This window comes from Carassius gibelio, chromosome A7 (assembly GCF_023724105.1).
Source record: "Carassius gibelio isolate Cgi1373 ecotype wild population from Czech Republic chromosome A7, carGib1.2-hapl.c, whole genome shotgun sequence".
Lineage (NCBI taxonomy): Eukaryota > Metazoa > Chordata > Actinopteri > Cypriniformes > Cyprinidae > Carassius > Carassius gibelio.
The window spans coordinates 4,441,941-4,460,499 of NC_068377.1; the positions used below are offsets into that span (position 1 = coordinate 4,441,941).

The 18,559-nt window shown below is 34.1% G+C and overlaps 2 protein-coding genes across 6 annotated transcripts in view; one reads left to right on the forward strand and one right to left on the reverse strand.

Annotated features, from left to right (window-relative positions):
- LOC128016469 (Kv channel-interacting protein 4-like) overlaps positions 1-14,119 on the forward strand; it is a 186,425-nt gene extending 172,306 nt beyond the window's left edge. For all 4 annotated transcript variants that reach the window (XM_052600995.1, XM_052600993.1, XM_052600992.1 and 1 more), the window contains 6 exons: positions 5,206-5,275; positions 6,630-6,700; positions 8,027-8,134; positions 8,865-8,969; positions 10,197-10,259; positions 10,444-14,119. In XM_052600995.1, coding sequence (XP_052456955.1) covers positions 5,206-5,275; positions 6,630-6,700; positions 8,027-8,134; positions 8,865-8,969; positions 10,197-10,259; positions 10,444-10,491 — 465 coding nt within the window. In that variant the 3' untranslated portion in view covers positions 10,492-14,119. The remainder of the gene's footprint in view (positions 1-5,205; positions 5,276-6,629; positions 6,701-8,026; positions 8,135-8,864; positions 8,970-10,196; positions 10,260-10,443) is intronic.
- A 4,347-nt stretch (positions 14,120-18,466) lies between these two features.
- The window catches only part of LOC128016462 (protein transport protein Sec24D), a 22,203-nt gene continuing 22,110 nt past the window's right edge, over positions 18,467-18,559 (reverse strand). For both annotated transcript variants that reach the window (XM_052600979.1, XM_052600977.1), the window contains exon 23: positions 18,467-18,559. This exon is cut by the window's right edge and continues 1,189 nt beyond it. The gene's annotated coding sequence lies outside the window, so the exon portion shown is untranslated.

The window sequence follows — 18,559 nt, forward strand, 5'->3', positions numbered from 1 at the left end:
ACAGTGGAAGTTCATCACAAGGTCAAGCTTTCACAAAGGTGATAATTCTGTATATTGAAGACATACAGTACACCCGTTTTTCTGTATAGTACATCCATTTAAGCGTGACTGAATCCTTTGAACCAGGCTGATTCAAACTGTTTTCTGAGAGTGTAACAGACAGATGCAGTGTCTTTTATTGAAGAATGTGAACACAAACTCTAAGAGCAAATCTCTCCTTTACTGTACTTGCATCAAAAATCTCAGCTCAGCACAGCACCTCTCAGTCCTCCAGTCTTCCTCCTCTAGTTGCTCAGTACACCGCAAAGGGAATACTGTAATGAGGTTTCGTATCTAGCTTTGAATGCCAGAGGCTTGTTTCTGATTATTTGATTTTCATGTCACTTTATTGCTCAGTTTTGCCATGTACTGGAACATGTGCCCACTTTATAAAAGTCAATTATTTTGCCCTTCAGATGGACTCTTCATTACATCAGTTCCAAACATTCAGTGTGTTTTCCAAAAAGTTCTTAAAAGGATTAGTTTAGATTTGTCTTCTATTATTTTTGCATTCATGAAAAACCTGGAAATTTCGGGCCATTCTTAAACTGAAAAGACGAAAGGCTTTGTAGTGACAAGTTGCATCAACTACTCGGATCCGAAGCAAAAATCTAATGAGTGGAAAAATACAAAGGAAATTAAAAACATTGTCTGAAAATATTCATATCTAATCCAATTCCTGGAGTCCATATTACACTGTTACAGCTATTATGCGATCTAAACATGTTTTTAAACAAGATCATACACCAGTTACAGGTTTCAGAACAGTTAATGATGCTAAGAATAAGGCATCAACATCATAATTTACTCTATTTTGTGCTAATGGTGTGGAATGTTTTACCTTCATCATATAAATGCACTGTTATTATGTCAACAAAAATGACACCTCTATTACTCATATTAAATGGCAACCAGCAGGATACGTGCTCTCAAATTGAATATTAATTTTCAATTCAATTCACGTTTATTTGAATAGCGCTTTTTACAATACAAATCGTTACAAAGAAACTTTACAGAACAGTATGTTTCTACAATATTTAGTAGTAGCTTATAAGTGGGTGACTGTCAGTTTGTGCACGTATGACAGGATTTAAAAAAAAATTAACACAAGACATAGTCAGCCAGACGATGAACATTATTAATATTATTAATAATTAATAATTATTATATTATGCAGTCACACTTGTAGCAATATTTGTTAGTTCTGTTTGTTGATTCAGGGTTAGCATCATCTGGGGTCCTCTGGGGGTCAGCATCATCTCTTCTCAGGTGTTCTGGATCCAGACTGGAGCTTGTGTAAATCCTAGTTACCACGGGATGTAAATCCCGTGGCGAAACATAGAAACAAATAGAGACATCATTAGCATAGCTGCTGATCCAACAAAGTAAAATTAATTAGTTTAACCCAAGCTAAAGAATAAGAATGCACATTTGATCAGATGCAACTACACTCACAATTTAAGAGATACATTATTTGAATGCTTAGCGAAAGAGATGCGTTTTTAATCTAGATTTAAACAGAGAGTGTGTCTGAACCCCGAACATTATCAGGAAGGCTATTCCAGAGTTTGGGAGCCAAATGTGAAAAAGCTCTACCTCCTTTAATGGACTTTGCTAGGAACTACCAAAAGTCCAGCGTTTTGTGACCTTAAGGAGCATTGTGGCTGGTTAGGTACGTAACATAGGAAATATGATTTTCAAAAGACAATTTGCTGTCTAATATAACACCCAGATTTTTGACTGTAGAGGAAGTAACGGTACATCCGTCTAGTTGCAGATTGTAATCTACAAGATTCTGTGCAGTGTTTTTCAGTGCAGTGTCTTAATCCGAATTTAATTTGAGAAAATTATTTGTCATCCAATCTTTTACATTTTTAAAATACTCTGTTAGCTTAGATAATTTAGAAGTTTTATTTGGTCTCATTGAGATATATAGCTGAGTATCATCAGCATAACAGTGGAAGCTAATTCCGTATTTTCTAATGATATTACCAAGGGGCAACATATGTATTGAAAATAGAAGGGGACCTAGGACGGATCCTTGTGGCACTCCATATTTTACTGATGATAAATGAGATGACTCCCCATTTAAGTAAACAAAATGGTAGCGATCGGACAGGTAGGCTCTAAACCATCTTAGAGCCTGCCCTTGAATACCTGTATAGTTTTGTAATCTATCTATTAGTATGTCATGATCTATGGTGTCGAACGCAACACTAAGATCAAGTAAGACTAGAAATGAGATGCAGCCTTGATCTGACGCAAGAAGCAGGTCATTTGTAATTTTAACAAGTTCTATTAAAGCTACTTTGCTGTTACTCTACTGATCTGTTTCTACTTATTTAGCCCTATGTTAATCAGCCGTCAGAATCCAGTATTGTGCTTTTCATAAAACTAGTTAAAGAACATGACAGTTCTCAGTTCTTTTGCAACAAATATGTGAATTAAAACAATTCACTTCAAATCAGAAAGTGAAGGCATCTCAAGAAATAGACATTAGATCCTTTTATTGCATTTAAGTCTGTCATCAGGGATATATATTGTTAAAAATGTGATTTCACTTTATTTTAGCTGGTTTATCATATTGAGGGGAGCACATGAGTAAAGCTGGAACTGCCTAATGAAGGTTTGCTAAATACAGGTCTTATAAAGTTCCCTTTCAGTCTGTCACTCTCAACATCACATCGGATGACCAACGAATTGGGATATCACTTAGATATATCAATCTACTTCAGGTGTAAACTAAACGAGCCAATGCACATCAGCTGCTGTTGATCACAGCTTGAGTACACAGTAAGTAGGCAGTAGGTGCACTGCATATTCAGCTTTTCGCTTCACAGCCGTTGGTTTTCCCATGTCAGTTGGGTTGTACGCAGCAGGCTGCACTATCCCCTGTGTGTTGCAGGCAGCCATCTCCCAGTGTGCTTCAGCACATTAAAGGATTAATTTCTCTAAAAGAGAATTCACGGGTCTTTTTAAAGATGTGGTTTTTTAACTATGCCTTTTTCTGTCACCAGTCGGACTGGTCTTATGGTGATGGTGTGGAATTCCCCTGCGAGGGGAACCCCTCTGTCCACCGTTGTTTCCAAACCAGTGGAGCTTTCAAGAGAGCATGCTGGACCCACCACGGGGTAACACCTTTATCTTCCGCAGCTCCCCCCGACGATACGATGTCGAGGGTGAGCCAGACTTCTCTGGCGAGGGAGAGCACTGCCTTTGCACCTTTCACTGCCAGCAACCACCCCAGTGGCCCATCCTCATTCAACACTCTCAATGGTGGTGCAGCGAGGGGGTAAATAGGAGTCCCCCAGGTGGAGCGGTCAGTTGCAATGCAATTGTGTCCAAATGCCACTACCACCTCTTTTCTCGGTATGGAGTAGGACTCAGTTGAACAGACAACACTCCTCATGCAGGAGCCTGACCCAAAACCTTCTCCCTGTGGTCAGACCTTGCGTTTCTCCATGCAGGAGTGACCAGGTCTCCAAGCATGCTGTGGTCTACACAGATGCCTCAACCACCGTACAATGGGCTTGCAGTTTCAGTGGTTTGGACGGGGCCCAGACTGCACTGGCACATCAACTGCCTTGAGTTGCTGGAGGTGCACCTTGCCTTGATCTCAAAGGGCACTTATGAGGCAAGTATGTACTAGTCCACAAGGACAACACTGCAACCATTACTTATATTAACCGACGAGGTGGTCTGCACTCTCATCATATGTCGCAACTCGCCCAACACCTCCTCCTTTGAAGTCAGAAGCATCTGAGGTCACTTCATGCTGTTCACATTCCTGGGCTTCTCAACCGGGCAGCCGACGAGCTGTCCAAAGCTGCACCCCCAGTAGATTGGAGACTCCATCACCAGATGGTCCAGCTGATTTGGAGATGTTTCGGAGCTGCTCAGGTAAACCTGTTTTCCTCTCCAGAAACCTCCCAATGCCAGTTGCACTGGCACACAGCTGGCCGTGGGGCCTGCACAAGTATGTGTTTCCCCCAGTGAGCCTTCATTTGGTTGGACTCCCAATTCGTTGGTCATCCAATGTGAAGTTGAGAGTGACTGTCTGAAAGGGAACGTCTCGTTTATGTATGGTAACCCTTGTTCCCTGAAGGAAGGAATAGAGACGTCACGTCCCGTCGCCACAGCTCTTGTACCTGAATATGCGGTGCACCTGCTGCCTACTTATACTCACGTTAAGATCAGTGGCAGCTTGATGCAATAACTGCATGTCAATGTGCATTGGCTCGTTTAGTTTACACCCAATTTAGATTGGTCTATCGAAGCGATATCCCAATTTGTCGGTTATCCAACATGACGTCTCAGTTCCCTCCTTCAGGGAAGGAGGGTTACCATATGTAACCCGAGACATGTAATCTGTAGTTGCTTTAACTATCAGACCATCACTGGTTTTGTGATATTTGAATTTCAGCACGAATGTACATCTGTTATATCTACTGCTATTTCATAATGAATAAAATACGCTTGTTTCTTTATCTTCAGCAGACATCTTGGATAACTTAAATATAATATTAAAGATATTGCATTGCTGATGTTGTGAGACAGCAATCATCCTCTCATAGTTCACTCTCAAGTTTGAAAGGATAATTTCTGAAGAGCCACTCATAAATGTGTTTACCAAATCAAAACATCAGAGTGCGCTTCATCAGACAAGCATGACAGCTTGGTCATCTTGAGGAGGTCAATCTGATATTCAGAGCATAATTTTTAGTGCAAGTCATCCAATAAAATCGTAAGCAAATTCTAGCATAAGTATGCACAATTCTCACAATTTATTAGTGATAAAACATGCATGCTTCAATGCTAGAGAAATCATATATGAGGTTTACCATTACCTAGTGATCAGTGATAGCACAGTAAAGTATGGTGATCTTACAACATTGTCTGACAATCTCTCTGAGCTCATTTATTAGAAATGAGTCATATGAGATTATGTTCAATGCAGCAAATGCACTTCTAGTATAATGTTTTTGCCTGCTGTTTCACATTTTCATTTACGATGCACATTAAAATAAGATTGGACAATGGATAATGTGTTTATTGCTCAACAATGATACCATTTCCTATTTGGATGTTGCACATAATGGTTCTCTTGGTGAAATCACTCCTCAAAAACATCTCAGTGAAGGAAATGTCTGTATCTGTGTTTTTCAGGAATGCCCCAGTGGTGTGGTCAATGAAGACACATTTAAGGAAATATACTCTCAGTTTTTCCCACAGGGAGGTGAGTATATTTAAAGTCATATATTTTCTACTACTATTTCCTTTACAGTTATACTGTATAGTGTGATTTTTTTTTTTACCCTTTATAATAGTTTTTATTGGTTTAACCTTTTGTAGTTTGATTCAGTCTTATTAAATAATAAATAATCAAAAGTTTAAATTATGGCACTAAAAGATTATAAAAGGTTTAAAAAAATAACATTTATGACAAAAAAGACAAAATTAGATATGTAGTCATAATTATGGCAATGATTTAAAGGTTTTTTTATTTATTTAATTTATTTATATAATAAAACAATATTATAATTTCTCATATTTTTATATGAGTATTATCTCATTCTAATGTCTCAGTATCTCATATTTTTGACTTTCATATTGATGATCTACTAAAACATGTGTTATTTTGCACTGGAAATGGGCTTCCATAGAAATATGATTAAAAAAATAAAAGGCTATAATGATGGCACAAAAGTCAAAATTATGAGATACCAAAATGTAATTATATTAGTTTTTTTTGATTGCTTCCATTGTCCTCATTTGTTAGTCGCTTTGTATAAAAGTATCTGCTAAATGACTAAATGTAAAAATGACTAAATGTAAATGTAACTATGAAGGAATTTTACTTTTAGTTTATAATGTCCACTTCGTACATAAAAATTTTGACTTTTCATAATTATCTCAACATTTTAACTCCCATATTAAACACAGTAAAATTAAATAAATTAGTCAAAATTATGAGATATCATATTTATGAAAATAACTTTTTTGTCATCATTTTGACCTTCTCATAATATAAATTATTAATTAATACATTATAATATGATTAATGACTTAATATCTAATATTTGTTAGAATTATGACCTACTGTCATAATACTGTGTGTGTGTGTATGTGTGTGTGTGCGTGTCTTTAACCCAGAAACTTTATTACATCAAATAGAAATTACATATGAATTTATAGAACTAAATTTATAGGTTTCCACATAATTTCAAGAGACCAACACAAACACACACCTGATCTGAATGGAGGACTTCCAGTGGAAATGGCTGCTGTAGTGATTCTTTATTCTTTTGAGTCACATGATTTGTGCCACTGCAAAGTCAAAGGAGTAGTTTTAGAATTATGAGTTTGAGCTTCTCTACATCATTTGCCAGGGTTTGTGACAAATCTCTCATGTGGCCCTGCTCATTTCCAGCCCATTCACATACACACACTGCTTGCATTATTTATAGCATAATGGATCATAGCTTGTGCAAGCTCATGCATCCCCTTTGTTGTTGAATATAATAAGCTATGAAATGATGTAATGACATTGCTGTGATTGAAGCTGAGCAGTTTCTTGTTTTATTTTTCAGACGCATCATCATATGCACATTTTCTATTTGATGCATTCGACACAGATCAAAATGGCTCTGTCAGTTTTGAGGTAAGTAATAATTACTAATGGAGCATTCTGAAGATGATCTTTCTTACACATACATGGCCTGGATGCTTGTGGATGTGCTAATTCTTTATAGGTTAAATGCATGCAGTTTCAGCCTCATCTCAACTGAAAGACTGAAATAAATATAAAATAAAATATAAAATAAATTGAAATAAAATGTAAAAGTATTTTGTAGGACCAATGTAGGACCATTTAAAATAAACTGAAAAAGTGTAAGGTATGACATGTATGACAAATCATAAATGTGAGATACTCTTATTTAATTATAAAGTTTTAGATAAATTCATAATGGACTTTTTATTGCATGATTTCAAATTTAATTCATTATTTCATATTAAGTCATAATTATGAGAAAGAAGGTCATAATTGTGACACAAAAGTGAAACTTCTGGGATATGATGTCAAATTATGAGATACAGTAAAATTTTGAGATAACAAAACAAAAACAAATCATTGTCATGATTTTGAATTATTTACTCATGACTTTGACTCTTTATTGCCATAATTTTGACTTACCAAAGCTATTTTTTTTCTTTTGTAGCAGAAATAGGCTTCCATAAAATTTTTAATAAATAAACAGAAAGAAAGAAAGAAAGAAAGAAAGAAAGAAAGAAAGAAAGAAAGAAAGAAAGAAAGAAAGAAAGAAAGAAAGAAAAAGAAAAACTAATGTCTATGGCATTAACCATAAACACATAAATACATCTCGAGACATTATGGGGATATAAATGCATTTCTATTTTTATTTATTTATTTATTGAGTTGAACACTGTTGAATAAATGTCTTGACTGACAATTCACAATTGTGTCTTGCAGAGACATTAGGAAATATTTTAACCACCAATGAACCGTCAATTTGCACACAACAAGGATTTCATTCTTCGGAAATAAACAAACATTGCTGGTCCCCAGCGATACAGTAATTAAACTAAATGAGAATATCCTTGTCTTGTTTTTAATAACAAAGTTTGGCTTGTCCTGTCGCCATTTAGCTCCTGCTACAGCTTATTTTGTCATAACTGGTAATTAAAAACCTTGAGTGCTCATGCGAACAGTTCAGCCTGAAAGAATTCCTCTCATCATTTTGTGTGGAAAAATTGCATGTATTTCCATTCACATGATCTTTGCATGTATACTGAATTAGTGTGATCCATAATGCACCCATTAAAATACAATGAGGTATCATATCATCTTGTGCAAATTAAGTGGTTTGTTTAGCAGAATAATCATGAATTATGTTTTATGTGTAAATTACACATTTATGTTGTTATGCAACAGACTGATTTCTCAATGTCTTTCATTGCATTACAGGATTTTGTGATGGGTCTTTCCATTCTCTTACGAGGCACCATTCATGAGAAGCTTAACTGGGCATTTAACCTGTATGATATTAATAAAGATGGATATATAACAAAAGAGGTAATACTTTATAACAATGAACACTGTATCTCATAAATTCATTTAGTTGGTGTCATGAACTAAAAATGAACAATTAACTTTTATTATTCTAGTTTAGTGTTAATTTCCACATAAGGTAGTACAGTTTTAAACTTCTAAAGTTAATCATTTACAATTATATAGTAGTAAATTAACAGTCAAAATATGAGAAGTGAAAATTGACAAAAATATTTAAATTATGAGATACTAAGTAATGACTATGAGATAAACAGTTGAAATTATGACACAAAAGTGAAAATTACCATAATTATGACAAAACTTAGATTTTTTGTCATAATTTCAATTTTTATATCATTATTATGGCTTGGTTATGACTTAAATGACAAAAAGTACAAGAATGAGATAGTATGAGATACTAAGTAACAATAAGTCAAGGTATACAATCAAAGCATAATATTAATATAATATAAGCGATAAGTCTAATTTATGTCTTAATTGCAACTTTTGTTTACTTTATACATCAAATTATTTCAACTTCTCAAGTTAACAATAGACAATAGTAATAAATGAACACTATATTAAGAAATACTGAAACAATGTTTTCATTGTCAGTTAATGACACCAAATGCATTAATGAATGCTAACAATTTAAACCTTACTGTAAAGTCGTACCAGAAAAATAACTTTAATGACAAGTGATTAGATAAAACACTAATAAACAACATGACTGTCTGTTGTGTGGGTTTCACAGGAAATGTTAGATATCATAAAGTCCATCTATGACATGATGGGGAAATGCACATATCCCATGCTTAGAGAGGAAACGCCACGACAGCATGTGGAGATATTTTTCCAGGTGAGATTGACTCTCTAATTGCATCTAATTGATTCTGTAAGGATTGTTTTTTATGTTTGTTTGTTATTACTTTTTTTTCAAATAGACTATATTTACTAGATATGAAATTGGTAAAGCAATCTGTATCATGTTATTTAATACCAGGAACCTACAAATGTAGTTTCTACTAATGTTATTATAGAGACTGTCTAGATGTAATTCTAAAGGTCTGAAGTTAAATAAATAGAGCAACCTTAAATTAACACAATGACTGTTTGACCCTTTTTGTGTCTAGACGAAGTCATACTAAGTTATGGGATTAAAATTATTGTACATTTTAGTCAAATGAGTTGTAAATTAGATGATATGGCCTAATTATGAGATAAAAGTCCAAATTATGAGATACTAATGATGACAAATCTTTTAACTTTTTGTCATCATTCTGACTTTATTTTATAGCTCATTATGACTTAGCTTCTCGTCATTTTGACTTTTACCTCATATTTATGACTTTTATATCATAATGATCATTTACTAAAGCATGATTATTTTTCCTATTATGTGGCGGAAAAGTGAATGTCATGTTATTTATCACCAATATCCTGCGGATCTAGTTTCTGCTCATGTTATCATAGAAATTGTGTAGATGTAATCTGAGTCAAGAAAAATGGCTAAAGCTAAATAAATAGAGCAACCTTAAATGAACACAATGACCGTTTGACCTTTAACCAAATAGTGGACAAACCAAACCAAGTCACAAATATGAGAAAAAGTGTTTAGAAATCATCATAAATTTTATTAACGGGATGTTAACGGGATGTTTATTAACGGGATGTTGAGATAAAAGTCTTAATAATGAGACATTAAGTCATTATGACATAAAAATTGTGACTTTTTGGTCATCATTTTGACTTTTTTTTTTTCATTATCGCATAACATTTCATAATTTTCATAAAGACCTCTCATTTATGACTATTAATGTCGTACTTATCATTTACCAAATTATTATTTTATCCCCCTGATGGAAATGGACTTCCTTTAAAATGGTGATTAAATATGGTGAGAAAAATAAATGATTGCCAGACACAGCACTTTGGTTCATTGGTAAAGCAATGATCAAGTTTCTTCTGATGCAATCATAGAGATTGTCTAAATGAAATTCTAAGCAAGGAAAATGGCTAAAGCTAAACGAATAGAGCAAACATAAATGAACACGCTGACCTTTTGACCCTTTTCGTGTCTTGACAGAAAATGGACAAAAACAGGGATGGAGTGGTCACTATAGATGAATTTATAGACTGCTGTCAAAACGTAAGTCTATTTTTGTTCTTGATGTGGTGTTCTGCATGAATGTCTTTCCTGAAAACATTTACGATATTTTTTTCTTGAGTAGAGCTCCTTACATAATGTTCAGTATTGTCCTGAAGCCAGTCCATTAGTCTCCACAGGTGAACTGTTTTTAAAGTGTTCACCTGTGTCCGTTTGTTCCCTACAGGACGAGAACATCATGAAATCAATGCAGCTTTTTGAGAACGTCATTTAACATCTGAATGGACTCTGTTAGCTGGCCAGCTCACTTATCCACCTTTATACTCCACAAACCCGACGTCCTCAATGATACACATCTGATTACTAGCAGTGCTTTACCCGTAAACCAAAATTAATAGCATTTTTAATATCAAAGAAAAATTATTTTTAAATTTTTTTCACTTATACTTTTAGTTAATGTAATCATCTTTTTTTTCTCTGTTTTGAAAAAAGTTTTGAAACTAGAAACCATAGTACATATTAAAGTAACATTTCATACATTTATATTATATACAAACAGAATACATTTCTGTGTACATTTTTCACAAATCCAATTTTAAATTGCAACAATTTACAAGGAATATTCGAGATACAGTTTAACTTAACTCAGTAGCTAAAGAAACAGTTCACCCAAAAGTAAATATCTATCATCCAATAGTTTTTTTTTGTTTGTTTGTTTGTTTTGTTTTCTTAATGAGAACAGATTTGGAAAAATGTGCATTACATCACTTGCTCACCAATGGATCCTCTGCAGTAGTATTAATTTTGTCAGCCATTTCTAATTTAGTCTTAGTCCTTGTGTCAAATGTCCTTAGTTATCCTATTTAGTTAGCCTTGTCCTGTTTTTGTTTAGTCAAGTTTCAGTCTACTTAATATCTGAATTTTAGTATTTCAGTAGTTTTTAGTCAATAATTTTTTTTTGGAACACTATTTAAGTTAAACTGTTTAAAAAAAATTGCTCAAAATTATAATCGGAATTGTTGTCATTGGAGATATACATTTTTACATTTCAGGTATTGCACTATCACCATTAAGCACAAATATGGATTTTTTCCACATAAGCGGACTTATCGCTCACATAATGTACCATCTAAAATAACGGGAAAAATATTGATTTGATGACATAATATGTCGTTATAACGAGAAAAATATGTAGTTTTATGAGAAAACATCTCCTAATTACGAGAAAAGATGTCGTTTTAACGAGAAAACATCTCGTAATTACGAGAAAATATGTCGTTTTAACGAGAAAACATCTCGTAATTACGGGAAAAGATGTAATTTTAACGAGAAAAACAGTCTAATGTGTCTGCCAATTCAATTTTTATGAAACTTTTAATTTTCTTTACTACATTGCAAAACATAGACTTTTTCTCCCTTTTTTTCAGGAAAATATGCTGCTCCTCGTTATTTGAAAGTGGAGAAATCTATAAACTTTTATTTCTATCGGCCAGTGATGATTCTGAAAGGACATAGGCTACCTGTAAAACATTGCTATAGTTACGAACACAATTTCATGATAATTGTGCTCTTATTTTAGTGCAGTCTCACAGCCACTGTCAAATATTGAGATAAACTTTATAAAGTATCATCTATTTATATTAAATTGGTATCTTATCCGATATCCATTTTGTGACCATTGATCCGATTCTTTTCAATCAGCTAGAATGATTCGGGACATTCGTTTAATGTGGCTTAATGCATTAAAACATAGTTTTTAAAAGACCAAACTCAGTAAACAAATTAATAATAAAGAATTCTATTCACTGACAGGCAGATGAGTCCAGAATAAGAATGCAATGTGTTTAATTACGTATTAAGCGTTTTCCTCCCATAGAAAACCATTAAACTAAAAGGAAAACGCGTAATGTGGCGTAATGCATTAAAACGTGTTTTAAAGAGACCAAACTCAGTAAACATTTTAATAACACATTTTATTTACAGACAAGCAGGTTATGGGTGGAAATTAAATGCTTTGTGTTCGTATTCTGTGCTCATATCTGCTTGTCTGTGAATAGAATTGCTTTATTAATCATTTGTTTACTGAGTTTGGTCTTTTTAAAACACTGTTTTAATGCATAAAGCCACGTACTTTCACGTTAAGCATGCTTTTAGAATGTCCCAATTATTCATTTGTGAATTAACAGCATTCTCCATCCTACACAACTACGCACACATTTCATATCATGTAAGTCTATGAAAGACGATTGAACCAATCAGAGTAGGTGTGGGGCAGGTGCAGCCCCGCCTCGACCCATGTTTGAAATTGTGTAAATAGCACAAATATACAAATTAAACAATGTTCAAGATTGTAGGTGTCCAGGTACAGAAACTGAATAATCAAATGTAAATAGCATTGCACATTCATTACTGTATAGATTAAATATGTAAATTTCTCTTATTTAATTTCTTGGATTAACATTAAAGACACTGACGGCAGCTAGTAAATTAGGCGCGGTCACTTTAAGAGATAATACAACCCATATAAAGATACACATTATATTGCTTTCTCAACTGTTTACTTTCACTTTCACAATTTTGTATGTATTTGTCATTTCAAGAGCAAGAAGAGACAAAACTCAATTCGGTGTTTAAGGGCTGTAGACATGACTCTCTGCATGCACTCTGTACGCACCAAACAGCGCGTGGGTGTTGAATGCCCTTATGTTTATACTGACAAGGTGTATTTGTTCAGTCATGCACGGGAGGAAGTGAAGAAGAGCTCGGTTTGGTGTTTGCGCGGGTATATCATTGATATCGCGATATGAGACTTTTTTTTTTTTTTAGTATGTAAAAATTTATACCATTATTTTTGGGATGGTATAATATGGCTCATAATTGCAGTAAATGGTTGCCTTCAAAATTTATAAAAAACATCACAGTAATCCACATCAGTTCAGTCCATCAATTAATGTCTTATGTTGCTGCAAGTTTGTAAGAAACAAATCCAGTAAGAAGATCTTCTTAACTTTAAACTGGTGCCTCTGCTCAAAATACGAGTAATCCATGATAATGCTAGTTAAGAGCTGTTCTGGACTATTTCTTTTTTCTAAAATGTGCTTGAGGTGTGCATATTTCTTTCCTGATTCAAATGAGAAAAAGCTATATTATGGATAGAGGACTCCGTTTTAACCAGAAGCAGTTTTGAACTAAAAAATGTCTTGATGGATTTGCAGCTTTTTTCTTCACAAGATGTTAATTGGTAGACTGAAGTGGTGTGGATTATTTTGAGGTTTTTAGCAGCTGTTTGGACTCTCATTCTGACGGCACCCATTCACTGCAGAGGATCTATTGGTGAGCGAGTGATGGAATGTTAAATTTCTACAAAACTTATCTGATGAAGAAACAAACTCATCTACATTTTGGTTGATTTGAGAATGAGTACATTTTCCATTTGGGTGAACTATTCTTTAAGTTACGTATACAATATAACAGTAAAAATTCTTTGCATAACACATTCATGCTATATTAACTGTTTCCATTTTTAAGCACAATCAATAATAAGTCCTACTTACTTCTTTCAAAAAGTACAAACCTCTGACTCTGCAGCCTCTGAATTTCTACAGAATCATTCCAGAATGTTCTTAGCTACAACAGTGGGTCCAGCCAAAACAGGTGGAAAGTCAAATAAAGATTAAGATGTTGTATGTTTTCTAAAATATGTTTGAAATAGAACTTAACATCTGGTGGTGTTGTGTTTTTGGTTCAGAATCATTTGCCAACTAGATCAAAATACTGTATTATAGATTTGGAAGCTACAGGTAGCAAATCAAAGCACACATGTTGTATTTGTCTTAAGAAACACTGTTACAAAGTAATGCTGCTTATATGTATCTTAATTATAAAGTCCTTTAAAAACAAAATCGTCACATTATGTTTACATGTTTCCAGCACTATATCACTGTTCTCAAAGCATCTTGACATGTGGTTTTATTTATTGAGCTTACGGTTTAAGCACATTAGGCTGTCTGCAGCCATACAGTATTTGTTTTCATTTGGAGGTTTTGACCACCCGTATTTGTGTGTTTGCAAAGAAGCTCTGTCAATGTAAATTTTTTTTTTTTAATCAAAGCATTGCTTAAAGGGATAATTCATCCAAAAATGACAGTTCTCCTTATTTGTTCACTCACCACTTATTCCAAACCTGAATGAGCTTCTTTCTTCTGTTGAATACAAAAAAAGTAATTTTGGTATGTTGGTAACCAAACAGTACACAGTAGCCATTAACTTCCATCGTATTTTATTATAAATATATATATATATATATATATATATATATATATATATATATATATATATATATATATATATATATATATATATATATACAGTGGGGATCGAAAGTTTGGACACCCTTTGCAGGTTCTGTGAAAATGCGAGTAATTTTAAAAAAATAAGAGAGATCATACTAAATGTATGTTATATTTTATTTAGTACTGTCCTGAGTAAGATATTGTACATAAAAGATATTAACATTTAGTCCACAAGACAAAATAAATGCTGAAATTATTAAAATAACCCCACTCTTGGTTCTTAATACTGTGTTCTGTTACCTGATGATCCTCGACTGTCTTTCTGTTTTGTGATGGTTGTGCATGAGTCCCTTGTTTGTTCTGAACAGTTAAACTGAGCAGCGTTCTTCAGAAAAATCTTTAAAGTCCTGTAGATTCTTTAGTTTTCCAGCATCTTTGCATATTTGAACCCTTTCCAGCAGTGACTTTATGATTTTGAGATGCATCTTTTCAGACTGAGGACATTTGAGGGACTCAAACACAACCATTTAAAAAGATTCAAACATTCACTGATGCTCCAGAAGGAAACAAGATGCATTAAGAGCTGGGGGTGAAAACTTTTGAACACGATGAAGATGGCCAAATTTTTCTTATTTTGTTGAAATATAATTGTTTTCCATTTAGTTCTGCCCTTCGTAAGCAACAGAAGATACTTGTATGTTTCCCGGTACACAAATTAAGTACAATTTACCTTGATCTTCAAATTCCAAAAGTTTTCACCCCCAGCTCTTCATGCATCTTGTTTCCTTCTGGAGCATCAGTGAATGTTTGAATCTTTTTTAATAGTTGTGTTTGAGTCCCTCAAATGTCCTCAGTCTGAAAAGATGCATCTCAAAATCATAAAGTCACTGCTGGAAAGGGTTCAAATATGCAAAGATGCTGGAAAACTAAAGAATCTACAGGACCTTAAAGATTTTTCTGAAGAACGCTGCTCAGTTTAACTGTTCAGAACAAACAAGGGACTCATGCACAACCATCACAAAACAGAAAGACAGTCGAGGATCATCAGGTAACAGCACACAGTATTAGGGTGGGGTTATTTTAATAATTTCAGCATTTATTTTGTCTTGTGGACTAAATGTTAATATCTTTTATGTACAATATCTTACTCAGGACAGTACTAAATAAAAAACAACATGCATTTAGTATGATCTCTCTTATTTTTAGAAAATTACTCATATTTTCACAGATTCTGCAAGGGGTGCCCATATATATATATATATATATTATATACACACACACTATGGAAGTCGAAGTCAATTGTTTGGTTACCAACTTTCTTCAAATGTTCTTCTTTTGTGTTAAAAAGAAGACATAATCAACCGATGAAATAATCTTTATTTTGGGGTGTACTATACCTTTAAACCGCTGTTTTAAAGCATCTAGATCTGATTTCAGGCTATTCAAACTTCCTACCCTACAGAATTTGTGTTTATGTGAATTAAGAAGCTTTTTAGCATTCAACATCACTTTTAAATTTAGAATATTGTGTAACTGTGGGGAACTCATAATATTAATAAAAAAAAGTAAGAACCTTTGTTTACCAAGAGTACGATGTTCTCTGCAACGTTGCCACCTAATGGACTTAAGTTACAGCACAACGTGGATGACAATATGAATTGTGAAGTAAAATTGGAGAAATACTTAATAATAAAATATTTTACTCAGTAACACACCGTTAAACTGAACGGTCAATATTAAGATGTTCAGTATTTTAGAATCAGATGGGCTCAGTTGCAGCAAGCTTCCATTGCAATCATATTCATAACTCACACAAATCTTAGATGAATCCCTGTGTGAAAATGTTTCCTTCACGCATTTCAGTTAAAATCATGAGCAGCAGTTTCCACAGCTGCAACAATAGTTCGTAAAGCTTGACATGTGAGCTTTCAAAGTCTTGACCTGTAGACTAGAGAACAAGAGAGAGAGAGATGAAGTAATTTGTGTTTTATAACAGTGTATAAAAATAAACAGGCTGGTCCAGACATCAGATTGAATTGAACTGATACATCAATTTGTATTTCAAATGTGTGAAGATATTTCATAAAGAATAAACGAGCGATTTGTTGCATCTTCTCCCGGTTTTATTTTAAGATCTTTCTTTTTGTTTATGCATTCAGATTATGCAAATAATGTTTATCTGCATGCCTGATTCACATGAGCTTATCCAGGAGAAGAGTGCATGAGCTTTTCCCTACTCTAGAAATCAGTGCCTTTCTTTATTAACACTCATCCCAAACAACCTGCACTGTCTGATTTCATTGTTATTGAGTTACAGTATATGATATGATCCTTTTTTAGTCCATTTCTGAAATCAATGCTATGTCATGCTGTATTTGAGTTTTATCATGATGCAAAATGTCTTGCGAGCAGTGTGAGAACCTGACAGCTGCATGTGCAGAGAGTGAAGAAGGCTTTAATGACGGGATTGGGAAGAGCTGGCTGGTGTGTCTATCCCATGTTTCTCTGTGGAACTAGATGAGTGCATTTTGTAACAGAGTCAATAAACCGCTCAGAATGTGTGTTTCATGGCTCCTTCATTGAATGTCAGATCGCTGGTAGTTAAAATCACTTTGCCCACATATTGTACACACTGTGGAGTTTCAGAAGTGGCAGTCACATTTAAATATAGGAGTTAAAAGACAGATTAGACGCCATATTGAATTTAACATGGATAAAAAAAGAGGTGAATCTAACCTGCCAGTTCGTACTGTATCATCTGTAACATGACCAATATAAATTTTGTATAAAGTTTGTATTTATTATTACAAAATGTGCTAATTGACAATGTGGTAACCTTAGCTACATTTTGGTGCCTTTAGCATCAACAATTTTTGAACAAGGTCATATTACAGAGACCAAAGACTCGTTATGTTCAGCGCTTTTACCGAAACTATCATGTTTTGTTTATGTTTGGAAAGCTGCTTTCGCAGATCGCGCTCTTGAAGTGTTGCCATGTCCAATTATTATAAACGATGTGTCTTTGGGCTTGGCTCGCAATATTTTGGTATACTGCTTATTTCCAATATAAAGTTTTTGGATTTAAATTTATTATGGGCTTATTCATATTTGTTATATATAGCAAGATCTGGCAGCAAGAAACTTACCTTGTTCACTGTGATTTCACATACTAAAGAGACACAAATCTGATATATGGAACAGTGCCAAAAGTCTTTAAAACAGAACCCATTACATTCTCCCACGTCATGAGTGATAAAGCATCTGTACGTCAGTCTTGTCAGGTTTTGTAATGTCTTTTGTAATTGTTTAGATCCACATTATTTTTCAGGTAGGCAAGTCTTAATTTACATTGTAAAATGAATTTACTCTAGCACAGTAGACATCAGTAAAGTGATGCTGCAGTGAACTAAGGAAAGTATTAACATGCAATTAAAAATAGAATTCAGCTTTAAAATATATAACACGATCGAACATGGCAAGAATATGCATGTTGAGAGACATGCACGTTCAAAACTGTGCATCTTTACACATCTTTACATGACTGTTGCCTAGACATGGCCAGAATGTGTTTTTTTTGTTTACGCATACAAAACTGGCTGGTAACACGGACGAACAGTGCGGGTTGAAAGCCATATTTCATCGCTTTAAGAGTTTTGGCCCCATTGGCCTTCCATACTGATACACGTTTAAATACCTCACTAACAGCTAGTTGTTCGTATGGTTGTTCAGTTCAGTTCAGTACACAGTGTGTTGAATCTTTGTAAATTTGATTGTCCCTACCTGAATTTTTGGGGAGTTAACTGGGGTGTAGAATGCAGTTGTCAACTCCTGTAAATGACTAAACTGTGTGTGTGCACAGAGCAGGATTAAGCACTAAAAGGTGAACTGACAACTGAATTTAGCTGCAGCGTGTGTATGTGGCCTAAGAAAACACACAAAACAAATACACTCACAAGGTTAACAGGGACGACACCTTTATTCAAAAACAGCTTCTTAAAGGCTTTATACTGAAATGTACATGACAGGCTGCCTTCTGCTTCCAGAAATTAA